The 27,410-nt window shown below is 42.0% G+C and overlaps 2 protein-coding genes across 4 annotated transcripts; one reads left to right on the forward strand and one right to left on the reverse strand.

Annotated features, from left to right (window-relative positions):
• Window positions 1-26: 26 nt before the first annotated feature.
• On the reverse strand, window positions 27-20,327 carry GNPAT (glyceronephosphate O-acyltransferase). Of its 3 annotated transcripts, none has more exons than XM_015621945.1 (16): window positions 20,304-20,327; window positions 16,186-16,374; window positions 13,582-13,758; window positions 12,599-12,728; window positions 10,279-10,406; window positions 9,756-9,831; window positions 9,027-9,178; window positions 8,806-8,936; window positions 7,909-8,132; window positions 5,558-5,803; window positions 5,074-5,153; window positions 3,198-3,338; window positions 2,223-2,322; window positions 2,036-2,129; window positions 1,034-1,095; window positions 27-741 (listed from the first exon to the last, which is right to left on the reverse strand). In XM_015621945.1, the coding sequence occupies exons 1-16, from the start codon at window positions 20,310-20,312 to the stop codon at window positions 698-700; spliced, it is 1,983 nt and encodes a 660-aa protein (XP_015477431.1). In that variant the 5' UTR covers window positions 20,313-20,327; the 3' UTR covers window positions 27-697. The 3 variants fall into 3 exon arrangements, with proteins under 3 accessions (XP_015477431.1, XP_015477429.1, XP_015477430.1); XM_015621943.1 differs by lacking the exon at window positions 20,304-20,327 and adding an exon at window positions 19,817-20,053 and having other exon boundaries at window positions 16,186-16,377; XM_015621944.2 differs by lacking the exon at window positions 20,304-20,327 and adding an exon at window positions 19,817-19,893.
• C3H1orf131 (chromosome 3 C1orf131 homolog) lies at window positions 20,073-26,897 on the forward strand. Its single transcript, XM_015621946.3, has 7 exons — window positions 20,073-20,182; window positions 20,326-20,612; window positions 22,655-22,711; window positions 23,714-23,809; window positions 24,498-24,584; window positions 25,545-25,600; window positions 26,246-26,897. The coding sequence occupies exons 1-7, from the start codon at window positions 20,122-20,124 to the stop codon at window positions 26,373-26,375; spliced, it is 774 nt and encodes a 257-aa protein (XP_015477432.1). The 5' UTR covers window positions 20,073-20,121; the 3' UTR covers window positions 26,376-26,897.
• The last annotated feature ends 513 nt before the right edge of the window (window positions 26,898-27,410 follow it).

Consider the following 27,410-nt stretch of genomic DNA (forward strand, 5'->3'; position numbering starts at 1 on the left):
GAGACAGGGAGGCAGAAGAGACGACAGACACGTTATCGACGGTGCTTTAATGCAATGTTTAAATATAACATTCATTAAGTAATTAAAATAATGCCAAGCTGCCTTTAAAAAAAAAAAACAAAACAAAAAAACAGCAAAACCAAAACCAACCCAAACATAAAATACCAAAACACAAAACCCAACACCTGTATCAGTTCTGGTTATTGCCCAAGGGTTGATTTGTGCTTGTCATTCATGAGGGTCTTGCCTTGCACTTAGCGAGCCAGCAACGTTTTTTTTCTAAATATTAATTTTAATAGCAAGTTTTTTTATTCCCTGTTACATTTTCACATCCATGAAATATTGGAAACCAATCACATTCCTTGTTACAAGTCTAGAAAAATGTATTTAGGTAGCCATTGCTGTGCACATCTGTTTCAATATTAAAACAAAAAAAAAAAAAAAAAAGAGACAATGTTTAATTTGTTTTGAAAAACAAAACACGGTGAGGATGTACATACACCTCTAAGCCCCTCAGCAGCAATTCCTAAGTGGTAATGGAGAGAGCTGTCCAGCTGAAGAAACACTTCTCTGCCACCCATGCTTGCAGGCTGGCTGGGCAAGAGTGGAACCTCATCTGGTCCTGTCCCTGCTCCAGTGGGGCAGTGGTCCATGTTCTCAGCAGGAGCTTACATCCACTCACAGCATCAGGAACCGTTTAGAGTCGTGCAGCCACAGGTTTCTGTACAGGTATCCGAGCATCTAACAGAAAAACCCACAGCAAATACTTCTGATCAACATGCTGCAGACACCATGCCAATAAACTACTTCTTACTTTACTGCCCTCAGCCACTGGGTTGCACAGTATGTGAAATAAGGAAGATTCAAAGCTGCAGCTAATGACAGCAAAAAAGGCATTGTAAAAAACATTACTAAGATTTTATGCAGTTAAATCTATGGAACTACCAGGTGAAAAGCACTAAATCTAACATATATGCATTGTCCAAAGTAATTTTTAACTTGAGAAGCTCTCTTCAAATTAGAGAACACTTACCAAACATGTCCAGGATTTTACTAACAGCCTCTTGATTTACATTGTAAGTAAACCCATTTGGCCTACAATTACCAAAAAAAAAAAAGTTTATTCAACAAATATTTCTTATTCCAGTCATTTCTACACAAATAATCTGAATTAAAACATTTTCACGATTACATAGTATTTTTCATCCTACCAGCATACATATCAAATTTAAGGACATGTCAGACTTCTGCTCAAGAACAACCATTATTTCTTTATCTCTCCTCTTGCTGATAGTCCCCAAATTCTGTTGCACTCAATTTATTCCTTTTACTTGAAAGGGGAATTTAGCTATAGACATCTATCTTAACCGATTGATTTCATGAACAGAGGCATAAGGAAATAGCTCAGGTCATCAGCTGACAACTGTATTCTGTGAAACACTCAAGGCACTGCAGGGACTTGTTGTACTGGGGACTTCCATGATCATACTTTTAAACACGGTAAGAAGTACCACAACACAAATTTGTTTTATAACAGAACAATGCGTAACACAGCAACAGGTGGGTTTTGGCCTACAAACCATGAACTGTGTAAAAATTCTCAAATGATTAAGCTTTCAGTTATCTTGCTTTGAGATGAGTTCAGTGCTGAAGTCCCCCAAAACTAGCAGTGTTCCTGATTATTGCTTACATTTCCTGACAAGGCTTACTGCAGCACACAGTACTACAAATAAGCAGTGCTGTTCTTTTCTTATCAGAGCCTTGGCAGGAAACTTGAAAACCAAAAGATAAAGGGAATCAGAAGCAGCCTACTAGTGAGTTAATGAATTTAGCTGTTAGGTCCCACAGGAGTCTTTCCACTATGAGGGCATGCCATTCCACTTCCACATCACGTACAGAAAGGAACTATTGGGTCTCCGTGACTCCAGTCAACCTCTGGTGCTCAGGCAGTTGGGCTTCTGCTGCTCTGCTAGGAGCTCAGACATTAAGAATTGCCACTAAGATTTCTACACACCGGAAATCTATCATTACTTACGTTTTCTTCCTCTTCACTGCACCCAGTTGCACAAGAGCTGATAAGGCATTTTTCTGCATGTCAGAAGACAGCGCTTCGTAACACTGTGTACTCCCTATGGAGAAGGGAGAAACACAATTAAAATTTTTACAATTTTCAGTTAACAGGCTGCTCTTGTAAAATTGTATTGCATAACAGCTGTACACACCCTTCTCGAGAAGTTGAAAAACAAAGTTGCGGACTCCAGGTATAAACTGCTTCTCATTAAATGCTTCTTTCACTTCCTTTGAGAGGTATCTGAAAATTAACTAACATTTTCAAGAAAATGAGAATTCAGTTCTTTTATATTGTCAGCTTGTAATGAATTATAAATAGATGTGTCCTTAGTAAGTAATACTATTCCACTTTGAAAAGCACAGGAGAGGAACTCAAAAGGTACCATTGCACAAGGCATCTGGAAGTTTTATTACTGTTTTACAGGTAAGAGAATCACAATATTAAACTAAGACTCAGTATTTCTATAGACACTAAATTTATATTCTTGTTTTTACAACCAAAAACAGTTTAATTTTTTTAAAGCAATACCTTTTCTGAAGGTGAGAAAAAATGGGCACATCAGTACAGTTCCACCGCCTTTACACATCAGATCATTAACTAGATTCCACTACAGTAAACATCTACAGTCTCACCAATCTTATACTGACTTACCAGACATCTGGGTTGCTATGCATTGCTTACTACAGGAATTTAATCTTATTAAAACCTTGGGAAAACCAGAAGAATTTAAAGATACATGGATGTAATTAATGACTCCCATAAAAGTTATCAGATAGGAGATGAAAACTCATTTTCACACCTGGCAGGACAGCCCACACAAAATGAATTAAGCAAGAGCTCCTCATAAAAAAGAGCAATGAACCTGGTAGCAGCACACTCCCTGTGAATCTTATAAACCCACAATGAGCCGTCACATTACACAGTAGTCACGGCTTTAGTAAATTGGACAAGTCTGAGCCAAAAGCTAAAATTGGGATCCTTAAGGGAAGGTGGTGTTTAAGATTTATTACAGCTATTTCTTAACTTTTGCATTTCTCAGCCTATTTACACAGCAGTATCACAGCTCTCTTACTTTCCCTATAAAACACAGGAAGAAAAAGAGATAGTTTTCTGAAGGACAACATACCTGATAACCTTCCACAAAAGGTCTGAACATAGCTGACAAGAAAGACACTGTAGCACTTCCTTTGTCAGTAGGGTAAATCTCCTGTTGACTCGTTTGAATGGCATCACATTTTGTGAGTAGAAAACATCCCTCCTCAAAATCCTGGGTGAGAAATGCATAACTAAAATTCTAACATTTACAGAAGCGCAGCTACCATTTCCCCACAAAATCAACAACAGAAACCACAACAGGGCGCCACTTTCATTTCTGAACTCAGTTCTCGAGAGACTTGAACCAAAACTTTCCTGTCTCCCAAAAATACCTTTATAAAAATGCAGTGGGAACATGTTCTTAAACACAGCAGTTCCTCAATGGACAACAGGCCTTGGCACAAAGAAAGTGGCCGTGGCTGCTAGTGCAGCAGCCAGCCTGAGCTCCCTCAGGATTTTGTCAAAACAGGGTCAGGTTGTCCAGCTTAGGGCTTTTTCCTGTGGGTGTTTTATTTATTTATCTATTTTTAAACTTAGGGTTTGCCTTTATCTCATGTCCACTGTTTGCAATAAAGGGTAACACAGACCACTGACCTGCCCTCTACCAAACAGAAAACAAAATGTACAAAAAGTTACAAAGTATGGAAATGTCAAGGACAAAACCAATTTACCACCAATATGGGTGAAAGGGGGACAGATAACACGAAGGGATGGGACAAGGACATGACAGACACATGAATGAATGAAGGGGTGAGTGGGTGGGTAAAAGATTCCTTAACATCACAGCAACTCTTTCATCTTACTCCAGCAAAGTCAATCATAGCCAGCCACCCTTCCGCTCCCTGCTGCTTTCTGCTATTTCAAAAAAGTAGCAAGAGGCAACAATTGCTAACAAATAACAGTGCCAGTCAGCCTTTAAAAAAGGCAATTCTCATCTATATAAAAATTTATGAGATTTTAATGCATTTGCAAGTCTAGAACATTCTTGTAAAAATTATACTTACCTCTTTTTTAATGCACAAAGATCCTAACTATGACCATCATATATTTGTCTTTAGCATTGATAAAAATCACATGTAATCAGCTCAAAATCCAAATAAAAACTACACATACCAATTTATCTTGTGAGGCTGAACCAGATATTTTTTTACTGATAAACTTGTTTGCACCTGAAGTTCGAAGCAGAGCCAGCTTGGACCCAGCAGGTTTGTGTACAAACTGACAGAGCAAGTCCTGCAGAGAGCCAAGGGGTGCCTGCAGTTTTCCCAGCTTGCCTGTATCCAGCTGCGCTAGGGGTGCACACAGGCACACTGAGCCCTGGAATATTATCCAGGGCTCCTGGATATTAATTAATCCAGTGTGCAGGAACAATACTGGCTTTGTCTGACTGATGGCTGCATGGGGCAGGAGGTAAAATGAGGGGAAACTTTTGAAGCAAAAAAGGATGCAAGTAAAGCTTCCATAAGACTCTTATGAGGGAAGCTATTATGCCATTAGGAAAGCTCTCACTTCAAAATCCTCCATAGGCTGCACCCCTGACAGCATTTGCACTTCATTATTTTAACATGTAGTTTCAGATCTGTGCTGGAAGACTAGTAGCTTTATGCAAAAAAAGCCAAATTTGTGCTACAGTTCATTTTAATAGTTCAGAATTGGGCAATTTCACAATTTTTAGTTTTTTTACTGGAATGGGGAAAACAATTGCATCGGCAACCTTGTGGATTTAGACAGTACTTTGCATCCAACATAATGACCCCCTTTTAAGTTCTCCCTCCCACTTACAGATCAAGGTGATATCCCTGTAGGTGTTTTTCACAAAGCACTTGTTAGGCAGAGCCCTTGAATCAGATGCTATTTTAGTTTTGGTTGCATTACTACCAGTACTTTTGTATAAAGGATGTTTTTACCTTCAATGAAATGCCAGGAAAGAAGATGAACTCATCAGAAAAAACATCTCTCAAGAAGCTGAAGCAGCTATAGACTTCCTCTGGAAAAAATATTGTAAATGCAAGTGAAGAGCCATTTACTCCTTATTTGAGAGAGTACCTACTTCAAATGAAATATGATTTTGACATTTAAAGCATACATACAATGGAAGAAACCACAAGAGAACAGCAAGTACTCAAAGCACTTGATTCAACTGTTAAGAAAACGAAAGAGCAGGGGCTTGTGTCTTCTCAGAGCATGCATTAGATGCCACAATCAAATCCTACAAAGGATACACAAAAAAAAAAGGAAGCAAAATATCCCCATGCCCTCCCAACACATTTACCTTATCCCACGTATAACACTCTTGGACAGCTCCCACTAGCAGTCACAGGAACCTGGTGCTCCTGTCCCAGCTGATGACAGAAGGAGCAAAGCCAGCAGGTTCTCAGAGCCCCAGTGTACCTTTTCTGAAGCTGGGTGCCATCTGCAAGGCGATTGCCACCAGGGCCGGGCGCACAAAGACGTTCAGCAGCTGGTTCCTGTACGTGGCGCACATCAGCACGGCCAGCGCGCGCCTGAAGACAATTTCCCCTACAGCTCCATCTTCCACTCCCTTGTCATTCAGGACCACATGGCCATCCACAAGGCAAGCAATGTTGGAATGCAGGGTGAGGCCAGACAGGACTGCCTTCTTGGCACACAGGTTATCTAGAAGGAAAATGCCACACTCAGGAAGTTGAAAAGGGATCATAACTCTATTAAACAGCCTAAAATGCACCAGTATTTCTGACACTACACCAAACATTCAGTTGGAGAGATGTTCCAATATAATCCATACCAGGAACTGGCAAAGTAGGCATGGGAGAGAACAAATTTCAGACATTTCTATAATTAAAACACTTTGAATTCTTCCACTTTCTAACAATTACAAATTGTAATTGTTCCTTGTCTCTGGAACAAGTATTCTGAGCCTCCAAATATAAAAAGGATAGATCTGTTTGAGGGATACATTCAGTACTAAGGAAATGGAAACTGTACTTCTGCTTAAGCATTTCCGACACTACAGGTTTTGAATCAGAGATACAGGTCCTTTTATAGACTTTTTCATCAACTCTCATACACAAGCAAGGCCTCATCCCAAACCAAATTTATAAAAATACTTAACATAAATATTGTTACGTAACGTACCTACTCAATGAGAAACATTCCCTGCCTCAAATTGGAATCAATTTGACAAGCAAGCAATAAAAACTTCATATTGAACGCTAAAATACACTTTACATGTTCACAGCACCACAGACATATCAAATCAATATAGCCTTTGACAGAAAAAAACCTTCACATTCCTTTCTTTTAATACAGATTTCATGTAATCTCCTTGCATCTTATTTACTCCTTCAACCTACTTTGTTCCAGTTTCGCTAAAGCTCCCAAGTTTCTCAGTGCAACAGGAAGCAGAAGTCTGTGCAAGTAATTTTACAGCTCCGGTTTTGAATATAAAATTTCGCAAATGCTCTGCCTGTAAGAACCCACCAGCATGACAAAGGCAGACATAACCAGCTGTTTTGAGACTGAAGAATGCAGAGGGTACATGCAGCTGCTGGCATCAGCAAACTGGCCTTTAAAATGTATTTCTTCTTTCAAATTGACAATCCAAACCGAAACAACAAACCCAGTTCGTATGCAACTGATGCCTTGAGCACAGCCAGCACACACCAACAAAATCCACTCAGCTGTTGTCATTCCTCCGTTTCATTACCATGCCTATTTGCTATTCCCTGACTACATCACAACTCTACTAAAGCAAATGCTTACTCACTGTTGCTAAGAAAATAAACAAAATAAATAAGCAAACCTGAATGTGGTATGTTTTTCAGTTTACTGTGTACGAAGATTCTAAAAGTTGTTTAAGTATTGCCATGAAATTCTTGCTTTTACCAGTCTGGCAGAAGCAGACTGACTGCATTCCCTATAGTGCTGATCCCTGAATGAAGTGGTTTTTTTTCCACAGGTGACAGAGTTCTTTTATACCAGTACCCTGCTCCGATTTTTTTATTGTAATAGTGAGAAGGAACCTTTATTATACACAGGACTACAAAAGCAAAGATCCTTGGTTTAAGTTTGCCTAGAGCGGAAAGGTAATTGTACTTGCATTGCATAATACTGTTCTTTGCTAGCTTTACCACTTACATCCTGAGGCTCCAAAGTTGCCTGTGCCACTGGCTCAAATACAGAAGTTTCAAACATAAAGTTTGAAAGCACAATCAACCTTTCAGCAGCCAACATATACATTACACACACACACATATATATATAAAAGGGGGTGTGTGTATATTAATGAAACCACCAAAGAAGCCTTCCATTCAGAAGTCATCATTGTTTCTGGAGATAAAGTGAAAATTAAAAATAGACAACTGATAGATTTGATTTTCTCCACCCATTTGTTTCTGCTAGTCCTCTGCACCAGTAACAACTTACACTGCAGTCAGTACCAAGCAGGAAGTGTAGCATTACACAAAGTTACCTGGTGCAGATCAGCCTGTGACTTACACAGAATTCAGAAAGGGAGAACTACACAAACTGTAGTACTCTAATGAAGTACCTTATAATTTCCTTCTCATGCCACACTTCATGATACTTTAACAGGTTAAGTCAAAACCTGTCAGGTTTCAGTATGAATATTAGCATATCCTAAAATCCATTTATAACTCTAAGAATTCTGTAAAGATGTTATCATAAACTGCTTCTATAGAATGTAATGCTTATCTTTCATAAGCAACAAGAGGAACAGAAATAACACTTTCCCTGCATACCAGGCCATTCAATGAATCCTCCAAAAGTCTGTGTTAAGCCTTTAAGCCACAGAGTCTTTTCTATTAGAAGTTCAAATTCCATGGCTGGCAAATTCTGGAGCAGGACAGCAGCAACCAGCACCCACGGGCTCAAAACCATGTTTTCTATTTGCAGGAGCTCCATTTTATAAGCTACGTCACTGACAAATTCTTGGATATCCTCAGATGGCTTTTGGGGAAGATGCCTGAAAAAAACAATGCAATTTAAGATAAAGAGCTCAAAAAGTCAAATATAAATAACACCCTTCTTTATTTCTTATGTATTGTTCCCAGATCTATAACTTTACAGCACCTAACATCTGCAGGGTGATTCCATGTGCTATGTAAAACAGAAGTACAGAGCAAAAGATCAGTAGCTTCATGACAGTACCTGAAGCACACACCTCAGTACTGATGCTGTACATTGCTATCTTCAAACAAAATTCTAAAGCATTACATTTTACACAACTAATTGCAAAAGCAACACAATCCAGTCACAGCTCCAGCTCCAGCTCCCTGACACACCGTCACTTAACAGCTTGCAGGAATAATGTGAGAGAAGTGAGAGAAAGGTGAAAATTTTAAGTGTCAAAAGTACCACATTCTCAGAAAACAGAGCTTTGTCTGGTTCATGCATCACCATTAAATTTTAAAGTGGCATCTTCTCAACAAAGGGCAAAGCCACACAAGTAACAATTCCTTTCAGAAACACCCAGTCACAAGCACAGTAAGTCTCTGGTCAGACCAAACAGGTTCAGCAGTCTGAACAGTCAGACAGAGGGAGGCGAGAGAAGATGAAAACAAAGTACAAATTAGTTCACATAGGTGTAGACTAAACAAATGTTTTTCCTGTGCATACATCATGGATAAATGTGGTACCTGGGCACCAAATTGTATGGGCACCGATTGATCCTCCCGGATGCCAAGGTTCTAAGGGATACTGGCTGGCCAACGTAGATATGTATGGTACCAAAATTGTCACTGAGGATTCTCCTGGCTTTTAGCAACCCCTATGAAAATGGGAAGAGGAAAACTTAAATTCTGGTGCTACAGGGTGTGCATACATCCACTTATGTTCTGTTCTTAAGGAATTTACTTACAGATGTAGATTCTTTGGGCTTTGGAACTCCTAGGAGTTCATATGCATAGAGAGATTCTTCTAATATCCTCTCATAGCTGATGCTGATGGGAACAAGGTACGTGTCAAAGACTTCACGTTTGAAAAAGGGTTCCATCACAATGCTGAGAAGACCTGCCAGTTGGGAAAAAAAAACCACAAATCACCTGTCTCTTTCAAAGAGAGAAAAGCAACTGCAATTCAACTTTGGAAAGGGTATCTTTGCATTTTAGAAGCTGCTAATAGGCGTGCACCGTGCCTGTTCTCTCTTCAAGCAAGCAGAAGCAAAAGACATTGTCCAAACCTTAAAACAGAGGACAAATGGAAGCAACACTCTTGGACAGATACTTGTGCTCTTTTCAGCAGCACTGCTCTGTGCTTGCACAGCATCTTCCTTCTAAAGATTCCCCATTACTTTTACAGTTAGAGCTACAATATTTCCCTGCTGACCAGGGGATTCCTATTCTCTAGGAAGAAAAGGGTGAAGAGTTATTGAATTTAGTACACAATGGGGCAAAGGGAGCAAAAGCAGTAGAGTGCAAGTGGAATATATTACTGTACTTTCTATGGCCTTGGAACCCCCATTCTCTGACAGACTTCCCCAATTTCCCTCTACTTTAACATCCCTTTCTATCAAAAGAACTTACAAAGCATATAGCCACTAATCAAAACACTAATAATATTACAAGTTCCCAGTCTTAAATAAACATACCAAATTTTGGAGTCAGAGTCTTGGCAGTGCGGCTTCTAGTCCCCTCAAGGAAAAATTCAATTGGGGCATAGCCATTCTTCAAAAGTAAACAAACAAACAAACAAACAGCTAGTCAGAAAAAAACACTTCTTCTTTATTGCCCACAAATAGCTTTAAGTACTTCAAATGTAAGTTGTGTTTTTTTAATGAAAGACAAACACATCTAACTTCAGTCATCTGTAAGCCTACATTCATTCATTCAATTTGCTGCATCATACAGTTTAATTAATGAAAATATTGTGTTTGTCATGAGATATGGGCACACAAGGCAAAGTAACTATGAGCAGTAATTTGTTTATCACTTACTGAACTGTGTAATAATAAAAGAGTGTACACGTGGTCTTAACCTACAGCAAATCTGAGCTAAAAATCACTTAAATCAGATCACAAGGAAGACTTCCAATCATACAGCTATAACATTCTGCATATCTCACAAGAATTGTTCCAGCAAGCATACATTTTGAGAGTACAGCAAGTTATTTACCCTTAACATTGTTTTTACATATTCAGCAAACACTGCCCAGTAGAGTCTGTTCCCACCGAAGGAACGTCGCATAAAAAAGGCACCTGCCCTTCGTAGCAGTTCACCAACAATTTTCATTCCCAGGAAATCTGAAAAACAATCAAAGAAAAAACAAAACCACACACACAAAATTTACTGATTAATATCAGCCAGCAGAATCAACCACAAAATTTCTAGCACACGGACTACTAGAATACAGATGATCTCTTTCAAGGATTCCATTGCTGCCAACACATTTATTTGCTTTCAAATTGTCTAGCAAGACTTATATAAACAAAAATGACATACTATAATATGCTTTCCATTTTTTTTTAAGCTGCATTCACTTAGAGCAATTTATTTTTATAATTTAGATGGCCAGAGTTCAGCCATAATAAAGACTTGAATTTCTGAAGTACATTGTCTCAGTCATCTTGAGAAAAAAGCAGTTCCGACTGAGTGTATCCCAAAAGACACAGAAATAGGCAGCCAAATAAACTGTATTAGACCAGCTATGATCCTGACTCATCATTTTGGAGGATGTACACCAAACCAGCTAAAATTATTTTATAGTTCTTCAGTTTTAAGCAATGACAGTCAATGCTTAACATGTGAAAAGCAGGAAAAAACACTTAATTTTAACAAAGTTCTTATGGAAGCATTTAAAACAAGTCTACACATCAGCAGGCAATGTGCCACTCCAACCTCCTTGTCACCTTAATCCATGAAACACTGGAGAACAGATATTCACTCTGTCAAGTAAGTTCACACTTGTAGTTACAACACTGACAATGACTGCCCTGAAGATGTCTCAGGTGTCAGAAACATCACCCCAGCACCAGCTAGATTCCTGCTGATGTACTGTACGAGGAGCTACTAGAGAGTCACTGGCAACTGTTTACCTTCCCTTAGCTAATCCCAGCAGATCTATCTGTATGCTTGAAGCCAAGAGATTACTAACAAAGCAAGGACACTTACCACCTGTATCAGGAGAGTCTCTCCACTCAGCACAAGTGCTGCTTTGACAGTGAGTTTGACAGTAAACCACATCTTGTGAACCTCTAACATGGTATGCAGTTATGAAATACAACTACAACCATAGAGAACTGTATTTTCTACAGAGGAATTTAAAATATTACACACATGCAGACAGCTTCAAGCTACAAGCCCCTAATTCTTTAGGAGAACTTTGACCCTGAAGCACCCAAAGCATTCAAAAAATGTTAATCATTAAAAAAAAAATCCTTGTAAGCTAAACTATTAGTATCTTAAGATACTATTTTGAGGTCCAAAACTCAAAAATACTCTAATCCAAGTCAGTAAAGGATTACATCAATACCTGTAACAAAATGTGAGCAGATTCTGAACAATACACAACAGGCAAACTGCAACACCTCAATCAAGGCAGCTTTGAAATATCAACTTGTGAATCTAACCCACATCACCTAGATGCAGCAAACTTAAGGACCAGAGAAATCTCATCTTCCATAGCAAGCACATTCTCACAGCTTCTATCTAGAAGTCTTCCTAACTTCTTGATTGGAAAAGCAGAGTACAGTAAAGCAGTAGGTTCCAAGACCTCTGCTAGCTTACCTGCCCATATTACAGTGCTGCACCAGACTTGAGGTGGTTTCCTGCCTGCTTAGAAGACCTGTTTGTGATACCTGTGACTTCCAAGATCAGGTTTCTAAGTTAAGTGCTTAGAGCATCCAGATTATCAAAAAGCACATTAACTCAGAAGACATTTACTGTTCAAGCCCTCAAGAATTGTTTCCCACAAATATACTGGCTTTACAACTAAGCATGCCCAAAATCCTGACCTCTGGTATGACATATCACTTCCCTCCAAGCTCTGTTCTCAGCATGTCATGAAGTTCTGCCAATACTTCAAAGGAATCAGTCACATCAGAAACGAGCATGAGGTGTCTGATACTTCGTATCTGGCTGCTGTGACTGCACTTTAAACTGTACGAACTATCACAAAAAGTTCTGCATCCACAGTAGCACCTGGGCAAGTTTTTGCCTGTTACCAGGCTATGAAAGCAAATAGAAGTATTCTTCACAATCCTTATCTTTGCCCCAGCCTCATGTCTACTTCTGGGCAAACTTGCTATGAAAAAAGTCACCTTTGACAGGACCCAGCACCGATGAGAAGCTTTCATACATTGTAAGCACTTCGCCCAAGGAGGATTTAACAAGATATATTTGGACCAGAAGTTAAACACAACTACTTATAGCTGCAGCTACCAGAGAATGTTACCAATTCTCTGAATCCTGAAAACTTCATCAAAAACATACTTGCCTATTCCTGCAGCAATGACAGGCAAGGCCAAATCATAGGTGTATAGCAAATAAGACAGCATCAAAAAGTCCACATAGCTTCGGTGGCTGGGCAGCAGCACCACGGGATGCTCCTGAATGGCGTGCTGCAACTGAAAAAGAACAGTGCAAACAGTATTGTCCCAGTATTTACTGACTGTTGAAATTTGCAAATAGAGACCTGCACTGGCCTTAAGGCAAACAAAACCCCATTTGCTTGAGGGCTGTTTCTCTGTCCACACAATTGGTACCTCTTTCAGCACAGAACCCGTAAGAAATTTGGAGCAGTTGTTTCCAGAGCAGCAACCTGAGGCTCACAAGCATCACAGGACTCAGAAACTAGGGGCACCCCATCATGGGACACTCTAATTCCAAACCCTTTTCATGGGGACAGGAAACCAAACAAGGGCTGTCAGGACTGACATTGCTAACTTCCAGGGAATGCACTGCACCCTCCAGAATACAATATCCTGAAATGAAATAGGGGGATAACAGTTCCTGGAAACTGAGGCAAACCTAAAGCATCCCCTGGCCTCAGAGATGCACAGTGTTTCACCACTCTTGGTTGTATGAGGGTTTTCCAGAACAGCCAGTCCACTCAGCTGTGTAATATTATATTTTGACCCCCAACTCAGCTAAATGCATTTTTATTTTATAATATCAGACGGAAAACACTCTTTCAGTGACTGACCTAACAGAATCACAGGCACATGGTATTCCTTACCATAGGAAGCACTTGGAAAATATACAAAAAATCCTGATAGCTGTTTGCATCTAAAATACTTACGTATCATCTGTCTTTCCTCCCACATTTACTAAGAAATGCACTAATAAACAGAAGTGAGTCCAGTCTTTTTTTTTTTATTTTCAGGGGGTATTTTTCACATTTGTAATTTGATTATTAGAGCTCTTCTCCAAGTGACTAGTCTGAAAATAGTTTAACTTTTTCCTCCCACGAGTACTCACTCTCTGCATTCCTTCTTCATTCACACAAACTCTCTGGAAAAGCTGTTTGAATATTTTGCTCAGAGTGAAGGCAAAAAATCTGACAGCTCCCAGTTGCATACGGTGGCCCATCTCATCGAGGATTTCTGTGGCTTCTTCTTGAATAATATCAGGTGATTCTCCCGTTTCTTTTGCTAACTAAGGAGAAACAGAACAGCAGTGACAAGTTGTTCCCTTCCCCTTGCCCATGCACACCATTCTAACGTACCACAGCTACTATGAGAACTACTACAATAGTCCACAGGATGTTGTTTTATGTGACAGGCATGGATCTAATCATACAGAATCTGTTTGGTGCCAGCCAACATGACAAAGCCAAGTTAAAGCTGCTCAAAAACCAAAATAAGCTTAGATGTCAATGACAGGGGAGGGCATACAACAATCCTCCCCCCAAACACACCATATGAATGTTTTAATTTGCAGTATATTCAGAGGAGATTTAAGTTCAAAGATTATTATCCATATCCATTATCTCATCAGTCTGAAGAAGGCTCTCTGCATTTTTCTTTCAATAGTAAAATGAAGCTTATGTTTGTAGACACAGTCAAAATGTAAATATTTTAAGTGCATTTGGGTTAGAATTTACAAAGAACCTCAGCCCTATCACGCTTCCATTTCTTTGTGATGTATTCCTTTAGCAATGGAGAGCTGAACTGCATACAAAGCAGCATCTCTACCAACTGTGCATATCAATGATCTTTCATCTGTTGCCATGCACATTCCCTTTTGAAGTTCCTTGAAACAGACTTAAATAATAGCCATCCCTCCGATTTCGTATTTGAATCTAGAAATCTTTAGTTGAAAAGTTAAGCCTTTTACTGTTATGGAATAAGGAACATGACTTTTACTCTACACAGAGGAGGAAAGGAAAGGAATGGCAGAAGAAAAAGCCTCCAAAACCACAAATCTCTGTTTGGAAGCCAGTGCTGCTTACCTATTATTTCCATTTTGTGACATATGAGAAAATCCATCTCCTCCAATCTACCTCCATATATCTACTAGGTCAATTGTGTTTTCTTAAATGCATTACCCATCATCCTAAGTATTTCCACATGTAGTTTAAACTGATTATTTTAGCCACTTAAAGAAGCCAAAAACTGCTTCCACTTAAGCCTGAGAAAATCAGTCTTGCTTAGGAAGCCAAAAATTCTTCTTGTTATTCAGCAAGAAGAGATTCTGTTCTCATTCACCAGCAGAAGACTTGCCATACAGTTCACTTGTGATTTAAGGGCAAATCCACTATGGAACTAAGAACTTCCCAAAATCAGAAATCAAAAACTAGACCGTTCACATATAGCAAGCTAAAGCAAACAAATGATCTTAACTTCCTACACTGAACTTTAGTAACCTTAAAAATTTGGCACAAGAACAAATTCTAGTATGTCTGTGTAAAGCTGTGCAAACCCTACCCAGGCAGGAAGGACCCTAATCATAGATTGCTGGGCACATTGCCCAGGACACTCTCAGTTAGAAACTTCCAGTAATCTCTACTGCAAAGCTGGTATCCAGGCTGAATGGCAGGTCTGCTAACTCCCTTCAAACACTTAATGCCAGTCCAGAAAATAGCTATCAAAATCATTTTCTATCTAAAAAGTACTTCAGAAGAATACACCACGCAGACATCTTTCTGTCAAATCCTCTGTAAAGTATTTTCTTTCAGTAAATTTTTTAGTTTATTTAGAGTTCAAAGATTTTTTTGGCTTTCATACTACATAGTGATCCATAATGGAAAGTGAACTACTTTGTGGTGTAGAGTGACATACTTTACTTTGTCACATTTTGATGTATCATGTATTAGAACACACTTTGATGTATCACAGGTAATACTAGCCATTAAAAGAAACAAACAGAAAAAAATTTACAGTAGCCTGCCACTCAGGACTAACCAAAACATCTTACATATTTCTACACACTTGGAATTACTTTTTATGGATACTATGGAAATTAGTTACCCTGCTAACTAACACACACCCACTTATTTCAGGCATTTAAACACAGTGCAAAGTATCAGCCAGCCTAATCATAAAATACTTTATTTGTTATAAAGTAGTAGCTGCCCTTCATGTTAAAACAAAAATATGGTTACATCTTAAACAGTGTTTCTAATTCAAAGAATTGTCTATGAAATATAATTCTCATTTTAGTGCAAGTAGAATTTAGGATTTGTTCATAAATCCACCATTAACCTATAAAATTCCTACAAGACACCCTCAAAGTACAAAAATGTCTGCTAAGAAGGAGAGCACTAATGTCTTTCACAATGTTGCTCTTTGGTGAGAACAGGGGAGTAGGAGGAGAAAGAAAAAGAAGTCAGACACACTGGATAAATTAATGGCAAAGTGCTGTATATGCAAAATCAAAACACTACTTCATGAACCCGACAGTTTTAGTGGCAACTCCAGTGGCTTTTTTTCCTGCCAAAAGACAGTTATTTATTTACTGGACCATCTTCCGAAGTACAATTATCATTTTAACGAGGCCAGCAACAATCTCTTTTTCCTGCTGGCACACAAAGCTTGGCTGTATTCAATCCGTCTCATCTTACAGCTCATTGTCCAGACTCACCTGCTTGATAACATACTGAACTTGCTCTGACTGGAGAACAGCACTTTTGATAGCATTTGGCTTGCAAGGTGAAAGTCCCTTGTAGATGACCGGGGTGTAACATTTCATCGCGTATCTCAAGTCACTGGACAACCGTCTTTCCTCCAAGATATCTTCAAACTCATCTCTTTTCTTTGATGTGAGCTCTTTCTGCTGGGAACATACAAATGAAGAATGAGACACTGTTTCAAGCTGTTTGGTGACCTGCTTGGCTACAGCACCAAAAGAATGATATGCACTACTTCTGCAACATTTGGAGTTTCTTCTTTCAATAATGCCTGTATGCTATACTCTGTGACCGCAGGAACCAACTACCTGCTTGGAAGAGTGATCCAGAAAGAAACTAAAAAGTAAAATAAACAAATGAACACCACCCCCTCCCCCAAAAAAAAAACAAAAACCACCCAATAACCCTCACCCTAATCCCTTTCAACTGCAAAGATCCCCAAATTACCCTATGCCATGTTACTTAATTCCACCTCCCCCTCAAAAAACCCTCACCCTAATCCCTTCATTGCGAAGATCCCCAAATCACCCTGTGCCACATTACTTAATTCCATCCAACAGGAAGAAGTTGAGAGAGGACATGGGTTTTAAAAGCTGAAGTGCCTTGCCTCCAGCCTCTCCATGATTAATAGGTATTAACTAAAAGACCTTTGATTCCAACTCTCACAGCTTCATTAAGACAATGCCATGACTGGCATTATAAAAACCCAATCATCAACACACAGAAAATAATCCCTGCTACTTAAAAGTTGCATCTGGGGCCTTGGTGACTTGTGGCTTTTAAGCTTGGACTTAAGGCACACTAAACATTACCAGGCAGGAAGAAATTAAAAAAAACAACAAACCACTTCACTGTCAGCCACGTGAACACAACAAGGTGCACACATAGGTAAAAAGAGTGCACAACCTCTGAGTAACCAGTGCCACTGCTAAGCAGAATAAAGCCCCAGGATATCAAGAACCAATTCTGGGTCCACCCCACTGCAAAAAAATTCTGAGACAAAACTCTTCCCTTTGAGCCAGCAGACCCCTGCGCTGGAGAGAGATGTCTCCTATTATCTCCTAGATCACCACAGTTTGTATGAATGACCCCTCAGTCTTCCCAAGACTGAAGTTGTCCTTCTCTAAACTTCAAAAGAGCAGCTACAGCCACCAGATAAGTAAGACAGCTGGAGTAAGCTTCTGTGAAACAAAAATACAGAAGTATTAGTTATAACCAAGCATATTTATTAGAAGATACTAAAAATAAAACTGCTTATGTCTTCCTCCACAGTACCACTTGAAGGGTAGCACTGGCATTCTCTTCATTCATTCATTCCTCTTCCTCTCTCTATATACGACCCATGCAGAATCAATCTGATAATGAAGAATAAAACATGTTTAATGGGCGCTTACAGTGACCTTTTCTGGCTCTGAGTGGAAAGCCTGACGAGCAAACACACAGGGGAACACGAGGAACAGATAAGCAAAACGCCCAGCAATGGCAACTGGGTTTTCAACCTTGGGAGAGGGAGTCGGGTTTCACTGACAGCTGACCACAGCCACACCAGCAACACTATCAGAGCAGCTGACATTTAGTAGAGAGGAAACCTTTAGCTCCTGTCCATTCATCAATACAAGGTAATTTGGTGGAACAAAACAAAAAAAAAAACCTCAAATCAGGAATATCTCCATTTAAGAATGACAAAAAAATCCTTCAAAGCTGCATCTCTATCAAAAGTCAATTTTGTTTTATCAGAGGACACAAATCCTACCATAATGTTTGACCTTCTCAAATTCTTTCATCCACACGAGATAGGCAGATTTGGAGACCATCCTTCTACTAGAATTGCATTTAGTAGATTGTATAACTTTTCTTTCCACAACTGCAGTTTAGAGAATTACCTCACTGTAACTGCAGAAAAAACTCTCCAGGGACTTTCAAAACAATCTCATACAGGTACTAAACCCCGACCTCTATTAATGCAAGACTTTTAGGGGTTTTTGTCTTCTACGATTTAGTATTACAGCTTTCAGCTGGTTAGTATTTTGCAAGAGCTGAGTAAGCTCTGTTAAGATGACTGGAAATAGTTTCTATTAGCCATCTGTTGCTGTTGACACCTTGTATCAACCCCCTTGATTAAAAATAAAACAGAAATAAGTCCCTTGCTTTCTATAATGACAAAAAAAGATAGCTCAGAATAGTAGCAGAAAATATTTGTCTCTAAGTATCACCTACTCAGATCAGTATGTGACAAGTCATCCTCAGAAAAACCTAAGCAACGTTTATGTCAGTTAGAGAAGTTCACATCCTGCAATCTGCAACTACATGAAATCCAGACAAAGAAACTCAGCAGTCAGCATGGGCATCATCAGCCACATCAGCAGTCACAGCACTGCTACAGCTGTTCCCCAGCGCAACTCAGGTGAGCAGAGCTTACCAAGGGCCGTGGCCCATTGAAAAATCACCTCTCTGCCTCTGCTCTTCATCTGATGTTTTCAGACTTGATGTGCAACTGATTTGTCTCCATGGCAACAGATATTTTCACACCCTGTTCTGAAGGAGCACTGAGGGAGCCAAACCACACACTTTAGCAAACACTAAGTATTTGTACCTGTGCTCTTACACATTACAGCCCAGCTGTTGTTCCAGCTTCAGTTGCCAGCTGGTAGAGAACACACTTAGAAAACACACTGTTGGAAACCTGGACATCAGAAAATTCAGTGACATGCACTGTTACTACGACAGCGGTGAAGTCTGAAAGCAAACCAGCAGGAAACTGGAACTCCTCTGCTCCCATTTAACTAGGATATGCAATGTAACTATGGTGCTCGCGACGCCCTTGGCATACCAGCATACAGACAAGACACAGAAGAGAAGTTTGGGAATCTCTGCCCAAACAAGGAGCTGTTTCCCTTTCTCCCTAGTCCCCTTCTCCAAATGCTTATACAGAGCTGGGGTTTCTCACCCCACACCCAAACCTCTTTGTCTGAAGCTAGAAAAGGAGCTGCAGGGAACAGACAAGGTCAATAAAGTAATTTTCACTATGCAACACAGAAAAACCCGCTTCGGCCACTCCATCCCCACGACAACCTCCCAGCGCCGAGTTCACCGAGGCTGGCAGGACAGGATGCTGCGGGGCTGAAGCCCAGCGGAGCGCCCGGTGTCCGGACGCCTGCCTCCCGAGAGCCGCCCCGGGACAGAGCCTCCGTGAGGGAGAGACACTTCCCAGCTCCCCTGACCCGCCGGGCCTTCCGCAGCAGCTCTGAGGGAGCCGCGGCACTCGGGACCGGGAGCTCTGGCTGTCGCGACTGATACGACAGATAGCGAAGGAGCAGCCGAGGTAGAGAAGGGGGCCCGGGAAGGTGCTCCTCCTGGTGAGGAGAAACGGCCGGTCCCGCCGGAGCCCGGGAAAGGCCTCGTCCCTCCCTCCGGAGCGCGGTCCCCGCTTCCCCGGGGACACAAACCGGGGGTAAGGGGTGGAGGGGCAGCCTGCGCCAAGCGCCGTCATTCCCCTTTCAGAGAGAGCGGCACCGCCGCGGCGCAGGTGAGGCGAGCAGTCCCTTCCTTCCCCGCGGCACCGCTCCCGCCGCCGCTGCCGCCTACCGAGTACATGGGCGCCCCTCGCCGCGCCCGCCCGGGCGCCGCCGCCGCTGCCGTCGCCATGGTCCTACGAGCTCCGCCGCGCCGCCCCGCGCCCCGCTCGCCCGCCCTACCCCGCCGGGTTGCCCTGCCGCCCGGCGCCGCCTCCCGCGGTGCCCATGGCCCCGCGCCGCCCCGGCCCGGCTGCCTGGTGCGGCGCGGCGGCGGAGGGCGGGGGCACCGCGCCATGGGCGGCGCCATGTCGGGTGCGACGGGAGCCGCCGGGGGTCACACGCCGGCCCGTCCGTCCGCCCGCCGCGGCAGCAGCCATGGGGCCGCGGGAGCCGCGCCGCCGGCTGGAGGCGGTGCTCGGCGCCCTCTACGACTTGGGTGGGTACGCGGGGCCGTGCCGGGCGCGGCGCCGGCACCACGATACTCCCTGGGGGCTGGGGAAGGGAGGGGAGGAGGGCCGGGCGTGGGCGCTCTGGAGCGGCGGCGGCGCGGAGCTGACCCACGGCATGTGCTCGGCACAGGTGAGGAGCCCGGCGACGCTCGGGGCGCTGCGGAGGACGGCGAAGCGAGAGCAGTGCCGCCGTCAGCGGAGAAAGAAGAGGAGGAGGAGGAAGAGAGACGAGAGCCACAGCAGGGCGGGCGGCGCGGGGCCCGCGACTTCTTCGGGGATTTGCGGGCCGAGCTGAGCGCGGCCGGCCCTGCCCCGCCGCCCCCCGCCGCCAGGCCCGCCGTGGAGGTCGTGGTGTTCCGCGGGAGGAAGAGGAAGGAGCGGCACGGCCCCTCGGCAGCGCCCGCCGGCGGAGCACAGGTAGAGCCGGCAGGGAGCGGGGTCTCCGCTGCCCCCGAGCCGCCCCTTCCCCAAGGGAAGGAGCCTTGCCCGTGGGGCGGGATGCGCTGCCTGGACGCCGCGCCAGCCACACCCCTGCCGTGCCCGCGTTTGTCCCTCTTGCTGATGCCGCTGCCTGGAAATCGGGATGCTTTGGCCGTCCCCGTGCTCAGCTCGACGGCGTCTATTCCTGCTGATTTCCAGCTGGGCTGCTGGAAGCAGGGGCAGGATGAAGCAGGGGAGAGGGCAGGACTTGAAGACCATTTTTTTCAATTTCAGAAGGTCTCTGGATAAGAATCCTGTATTTGAAATATGCGCATTTCAGCAAAATAGATGGATTTGCCGGCAGGCCTGATGTTATGGCAAGAAGTGAAAGAAATGGAAAGCAAAGCCTCTTGGTTACTTCAGTGCCCAGGACTTTTGTGTGCTGTCCTGGGCTGTTGACAAGCAGCATTTGTCTCGGAGGATTGGTGTTGGATAGTCAGTGGGGGAAGGCGTGACAGCTTTAGGTCTCAGTCCTCTGGTTTGTCGCTGCTGAACTGCTTTGCAGTGCAGTTTTGCACTACCAGAAACCCTAGCTGTTGCTTCAGCGAGGAGGTCTGGATAGGTTTTGCTGGAAGCTGAGCAGCAGGGTTGATTGGTCTCTAGCTTCTCTGGTTGTTTTCCTTGAGTTGTCTCTATAACATCAGAAGCCGAATCTAAAATAAGCTTTGCTGAGCTAACAGACGGCTGTCTGGAATTCAGAGGGACTTACTTATCTTGGGGGTTTGATTGCTTGGAATTGGGAACTTAAGAGACTCAAGCAGTTGTTTGAATCCATAAACTTTTGTGCTTTTTCCAGCATGTTTTCCTCTAAAAATGTTCTTAAGTTTTTTATAGCTGAAGTTTTTCTGCCTGAAAATACTGGTGTTAGGCTTGTTAGCAAAATGCTCTGAAGGTAACTGGGTTTATTTGTGGTTGAAATTGCAATTCTATATAGAAGCCTTAGCAGAGCTGAGAGGAGTTTGGCCATGGTGGATGCAGAGGGAAGCCCTGGTGTAACCCTTGGGCCTGATCCTGACTCACTGTGCCCTGAGGTCCTGGAGAGTGGAAATGCATAAAAAGTATTTCAGTTAAGCTTTAATGCTTATGTAGTACTCCTGTTTCCTCTGAGTGGAATGTACCCTTGGGAGAAAACAGGGAAGGTAAACAGGGTAATCTCTTGAACAGATGGCAGTTTGCTTGGGAGTGGGCAGAGATTCCACTCAGAGCGGTGGCTCAGCACATCCTCCCTGAAATCAGAGAGCAGGCAGTCTGAAATAACCCTGGGAGATTTGTAACTGCTCCACAGTGTCCCATGTGGGACACTCCTGTAACGGGCAAGCATGGAACTCTCTCTCTGGAGACTCTGTGTTTCTTTTCTTTCTAGGATATAGTATGTTCCCCCTGGAGAGTCCCCCTCCAAACTGAGAACTGCTGATGAAAAGTCTCTGTGTACTCGTGGAATAGAAAAGATGTCGTTCTCACTGGGCTCATTTTGAGCAAGTACTTTCTTCAGCCTGCACTAAGTGGGTTCTGCCATCTGCTGACAGTGCACCCTTTGGAGCTGTTTCTTTGGCATTAGTGAAGCTGGATATGGACACTAATATATGTCCATGCAGTTGGGAATTAAGCTTGTTCTGTGTGTGGCCCCAGCTATGAGTGCATGTGCTATTACTGCTGTAATTAACTATATGAAAAAAAACAACTTAAAATTCATGTCCTATCCTACACTAGCTGTTTGGTATGGGTTTGGAAATGGAAATGTGAGTGATGCATAGCTCACATGTGGCAGTTTTTGTTATGCTTACCTAGAAAACTGCCATTGAAACTGTCTCTTTTAATAGATACGGGTAATAAAGCTAGAAAAAAATACTGCTGGAAAGCTGTGTATTATTCCATATAACTGACTTTACATTTCAGTGCTTTTCAAAAAGGTATCCCAATCAGCATTTAAACTGGTGTTACTTGTCCTATTAATTTGAAATGTTTTGTTCTGTTTATAGACCCAAATAGTGAATGAAGAGAAAAATGCAGTCAGACAAGAATTTAACTTTGAAAAGGTAAGTCAGTAGAATCAGACTAATGTCACTAGTTTAGTGTGCAGTTATGTGTGTGTGTGTACTTGAGAAAGCTACGGTGGGACTGATGGGAAACCCTTCCAGAAATGGCTGTCTCTTGTAGGTGAGGATTTCCTAATTGGTAATTCTGGCTACATGCCATGCCAAAGGAGGAGCAGGCTGGCAACAGTCAACTTCCCAGTGTGGAGAGAGGTGTGCTACAACTTCATGGCCTTTCTTTCTGATCTTGCAATGAGAATTTGAGGGGGTTGTGTAAAGGTGCTTCAGTTCCCATAATGTTTAGCATAGTTCTTTCAGCCCTATGGAGTTAAATCTCTGACATCTCATGTGGGAAGGAAAAAAGGTGTATTGGCATCTGTTTTTGAAACAACAAATAGCTTTTTCCATTTGTCTTTTGATTCTAATCTGTTCTTACATGAGAATAACTAGCATTGGTCACCTTTAGCTACTAATTTGTTTACAGATCTATGCAAGCTGTTCTGTGTGCCTAATCTCTGCTCAGGGATGTGCTATGATCCAATGAAATCTCTCACTGGAGATTCTGCCTGGCACTCTGAACTGCTGAGAAGGGTGGGGATTTAATCATTGATTTTAAAAAGATCATTAGTGGTTAAAGGATTCATTAGTGGTTTTGTGCCAAGGTATGCTTGTAGTGTTAACTCTGCATATGTGTGTAGTCAAACCACCATCCATGTTTCTCAGTGGTTGAGTGCTCATTTTTTACATGGAGGAGATCCATATTATGTGTTTCTCTATGTGAAATTAGGAGAATTGAAAATTATCCCACTGACAGTCCTCACCATCCAGAGATTAGCTGGACAGCATTAGCTGCTCTGCAGTATAGCTCAGAACTCAATTTTATTTTAAAGCACTCCGATTTCCAGTATTAGCCAGGATTTCCTCAGGAGTATGACTTTGTTGCACTCTGCCAGGCATTACTTTACAAGCTGAACATTATGAAATGCATTTTCTCTAATGTTCTAGGCTCGCCTGGAAGTGCACAAGTTTGGAATCACTGGCTACAGGAAGCAAGAGCAACGTGCTTGGGAACGGGAGCGCGCTATCATGCTGGGCGCCAAGGTAATTGTACCTTGGTTTGTGCTGGAGGTCCCCCAGTTGCTACAGTGCAGAACAGCAGTGAAGAACACGAGGGGCTTTGGTATTACTCTTTTAAAACACAAAATCCCCTGCCCTGGCACTTCTCTCACTTCATCTTTACTTTTATCATTTGTTCTGTCTTACCTGTTTTCTGTAGATGATTAGAAAATTAGTATGGTTGTGTTACCAGGGAAGTAGTATAGATGAAATATGACTCATCAGGCTGAAAAACAATATTTACTAATTTTTTATCAGGCCATTCAAAAATAGTTTGAAACAGGGACTCACTTTTTAAAACTTCATTCTCACAGTGAGTTAAAGATGGAGAAAAGTTTTTGTTTTTTCATAACTAGTGTAAAAGAAAAAAATAGTGGTTTAGGTGTTTTTTAGGTAGTGGGTTGTTATTTTTTTTGCTTAGAGTGTGTGTGTAAACATTGTAGAACTGATAACAGAACATTATTGTCTCTCTCTGCTGTCTTTACCAAGAAAGATACAATTTGTGACTACCTGATGGCTCTTAAGTCCATTCCTCTCCCCCAAAAGGAAATATGCATTTTTAATGTTTTGTCTCCACCACGCAAAAAGTACTGCACTCTGTGCAAGTGTGTGAATAATTTTTGAACCTATCTGAAAACTGAATCAGCATTATCCCTCCCAATCTTTGTTTCAGCCCCCCAAAAAGGCATGTGTGAACTACAGGACTTACCAAGAGAAACTGAAAGAGAAAAAAGCAGCGAAGGATGCTAATAAGGAAAAGGTTTGTGTGAAAATTTCTGTATAAAAGGCATGTGTAGGAGCCAGCCCAAGAGCCTGAGAGATAATGCCTCAGGTGCAGGAGGAGTGCCCGAGCTTGACACCTGCTGCTCCCTGTGGTTTGGGCTGCTGGCTCCCACAGGATTAATCTCACTGGTAAAAGCTGGTTGTGTGCAATATGAAGGCACAGAGTTAGGCTTGTGTTGTGGTCAGTTTCACTGCCTCACCCTTCCAGGCTGATAGACTGGTGACACAAAATCAGCAGGGCTTTTTTTTAGCCTTTCCTCTTAAGAGGAAACAAAGTGGTCCCCAATTAAAGTTTGTTGCATGTTGTCTAACCACAGATGAGCCGGATCTTCAACTGCTTTTTTATCAGCACAATTCCATCTAGGATCTTACTCATTATTTAAAGCAAGGGTGAGGCTTCTGTTGCATCCATCCTCTAGCGCAGCCCATCTGGCTCTAAGCCTACTCTCTGCCTCCCTATGGAGCCTTCTCACGTAGGTGGGAGCAGGCTGGTGGGGCCAGCAATTACTCTATCAGCCGGTTTCCTGCCACCTTCTTTCCCAGGGACCTACTTCTCCTCCTCTGCCATGTGGCTCAAAGTGCATCCAGTGCATGACCAGTCACAGCTGTACCCTGTTATTTGACAGCTGCCCTCAGCTGGGTGACAGGACACACCTGCCTGGTAGCAAGTCCCTCTTCTGACCCTGGGATCTGTCACGTGCCCAAGAAGGAAGCCTCTGCTCCTGCACGTGGCAAGGACAGCACGTTGGTCGTGAGTGGGCTGTACTTTCCATAAGGTGTTAGGAAGGGCTCGGCACTCCTGGCAGTGGCTCCACAATGTGTTGCATCACTTGTTCTGTCAGGTCTCCCAGCTTAAGTGCCTGCTGCTCTGTGAAGCAAAGGCTATTTACTGTGTGTTATTTGTGCAGGTGGTTAAAATATGTGTCTTTAAAAACAGGAGCATAAAGGTGATTCTCTGAAGAAGAAGAAGAAGCAGAAAGAGCAGAAGGAGAGGTGAGGTGATTTTAACATGGTCTCCCCAGTGTACATTCCCTATGTAATTGCACAGTCTTACTCCTGAAATCATGCACGTTACAGTGCAACAAAATTCTCCAAGTGCTGAGCTCCTCAAAAAATAGTGACACTGCTCTGTGCCTAGCAGTTCCAGAGGCTTCAGTTCCACAGCTTTACTTGAAAGTATGTCAGTTCTGCCCCAACACGTCTTAAGACTGCAGAGTCCTTAAGACTCCGTAAGCTGGAGGTCAGAGGGATGAAAATCCCTGTGTGCAGACTCATGAGACACCACTTGCTCAGAGCATTTGCCCCAAGAAATAACTTCTGCAAAGCACAGGCTACAGAGGTTTGAAAGTGAGCTGACATTTTCTAATTCTAGTGCAGCAGGTTCCCTCTATACTCTGTCTTCCTTCTCTATCCAAAAACCTTTGCGTTTCTAAACATTTAAAAACGTAAATCATGCTGTAGTGTGCTGGAAATTTTGCATGTCTATGAAGGAAAAATGTTCTGAAGTCTTTACATGCTATGGTTTGATACTCCATAATACCTAACTCTGCATAAATAGATGACTTTTCCACCATATTAAGTGTTTATGTGTGTTTCTGCTGTTTATTTTAATTACTGTTTTTCCTCTCCCGGTTTCAGGAAGGCCAAAAGGAAGAAATCAGTGCCTAGCATTTGGCCTGCAGGACAAGTTGGAAAATTCAGAAATGGGACCTTGATTCTGCAAAGTCGTGACATAAAGAAAATTAAATCATCTAAAGTTAGCAAATGAACTTCATGATACAGAGTGAAATGGACAATATGCATAAGAGAATTCACATTGCTACCAACACAGACTTCTGGGGCCTTTTGCCTGTCTACCATATCCTAATTTTTTAATCTTATTTGTTGTTGCAGGATTTTTCTGTACCATTCTGCCTTGGGATGAATATTAGAATTTACCATTTTATAAATAAAAAGCAGAGTTCTTACTAAGAAGGTTATACGGGCTATTTTTATTTTTACTATTTTTTTCAAATCAGCTTCTTGGCTGTAAGTAAAATACTCATTTGATTCATAAATTAATGGATTAATATATATAGCTTTAATTTCATATAGAAGGAATATAGAAAAAGCAATATCTTACTCACTCTGAGTCAGAAGTAGGTGTTCTCCAAACATTTATTGGACATAAATCTGTTTCTGTATCCTTTTGGATTGTTAGTGGATTTATGCATATGCATATTATGCATTATGCAGTGGAACTGCACAATGATTTTTCTGTCCAGTAAAACCTCTTAATGTTTCAAAACTACCTGCTTTGAAGTGAAAATAATATTTTTCTGAAGTTTTTTCCCAGGCAAGCATTACATACTCATCTTGTATATCTCTGTAGAGATCTCCAAATAAGCACTTTGGAACAGTGGTTTGGTGGCTTTTTTGGTTGGTTTTTAAAAGCAAAACCATGTAAGACTGAACCAAATGAGCATGGACACTCAATAGCTGCTGATTGTTCCCAATTAAGTTGTGTTTGCTTGGATTCCATGCCTCTAAAGCCTTTTCTATGAAATCTTTACCAAAACTGCCTTTTGGTGCTATTTGGATTTCAGCAGTCTGGTGTTTCTGGAACAACACAGTTAATCTTCTGTAGCTAAATATTTTATTTTGGTGCTTTTGAAAAAATATTTTATTTTGGTCCTTTTTTTTAAGGTCCATCCATTAGAGATGGCAATTGTTAGTAACACTTGCAAAATGAAAGTTCAGTATTTTAGGGGGAGACAAAGATAAGGATAACTTAAAATACGGAGTTTGTTCTGTGTTGTATGGA

The sequence above is a fragment of the Parus major genome, chromosome 3 (assembly GCF_001522545.3).
Source record: "Parus major isolate Abel chromosome 3, Parus_major1.1, whole genome shotgun sequence".
NCBI lineage: Eukaryota > Metazoa > Chordata > Aves > Passeriformes > Paridae > Parus > Parus major.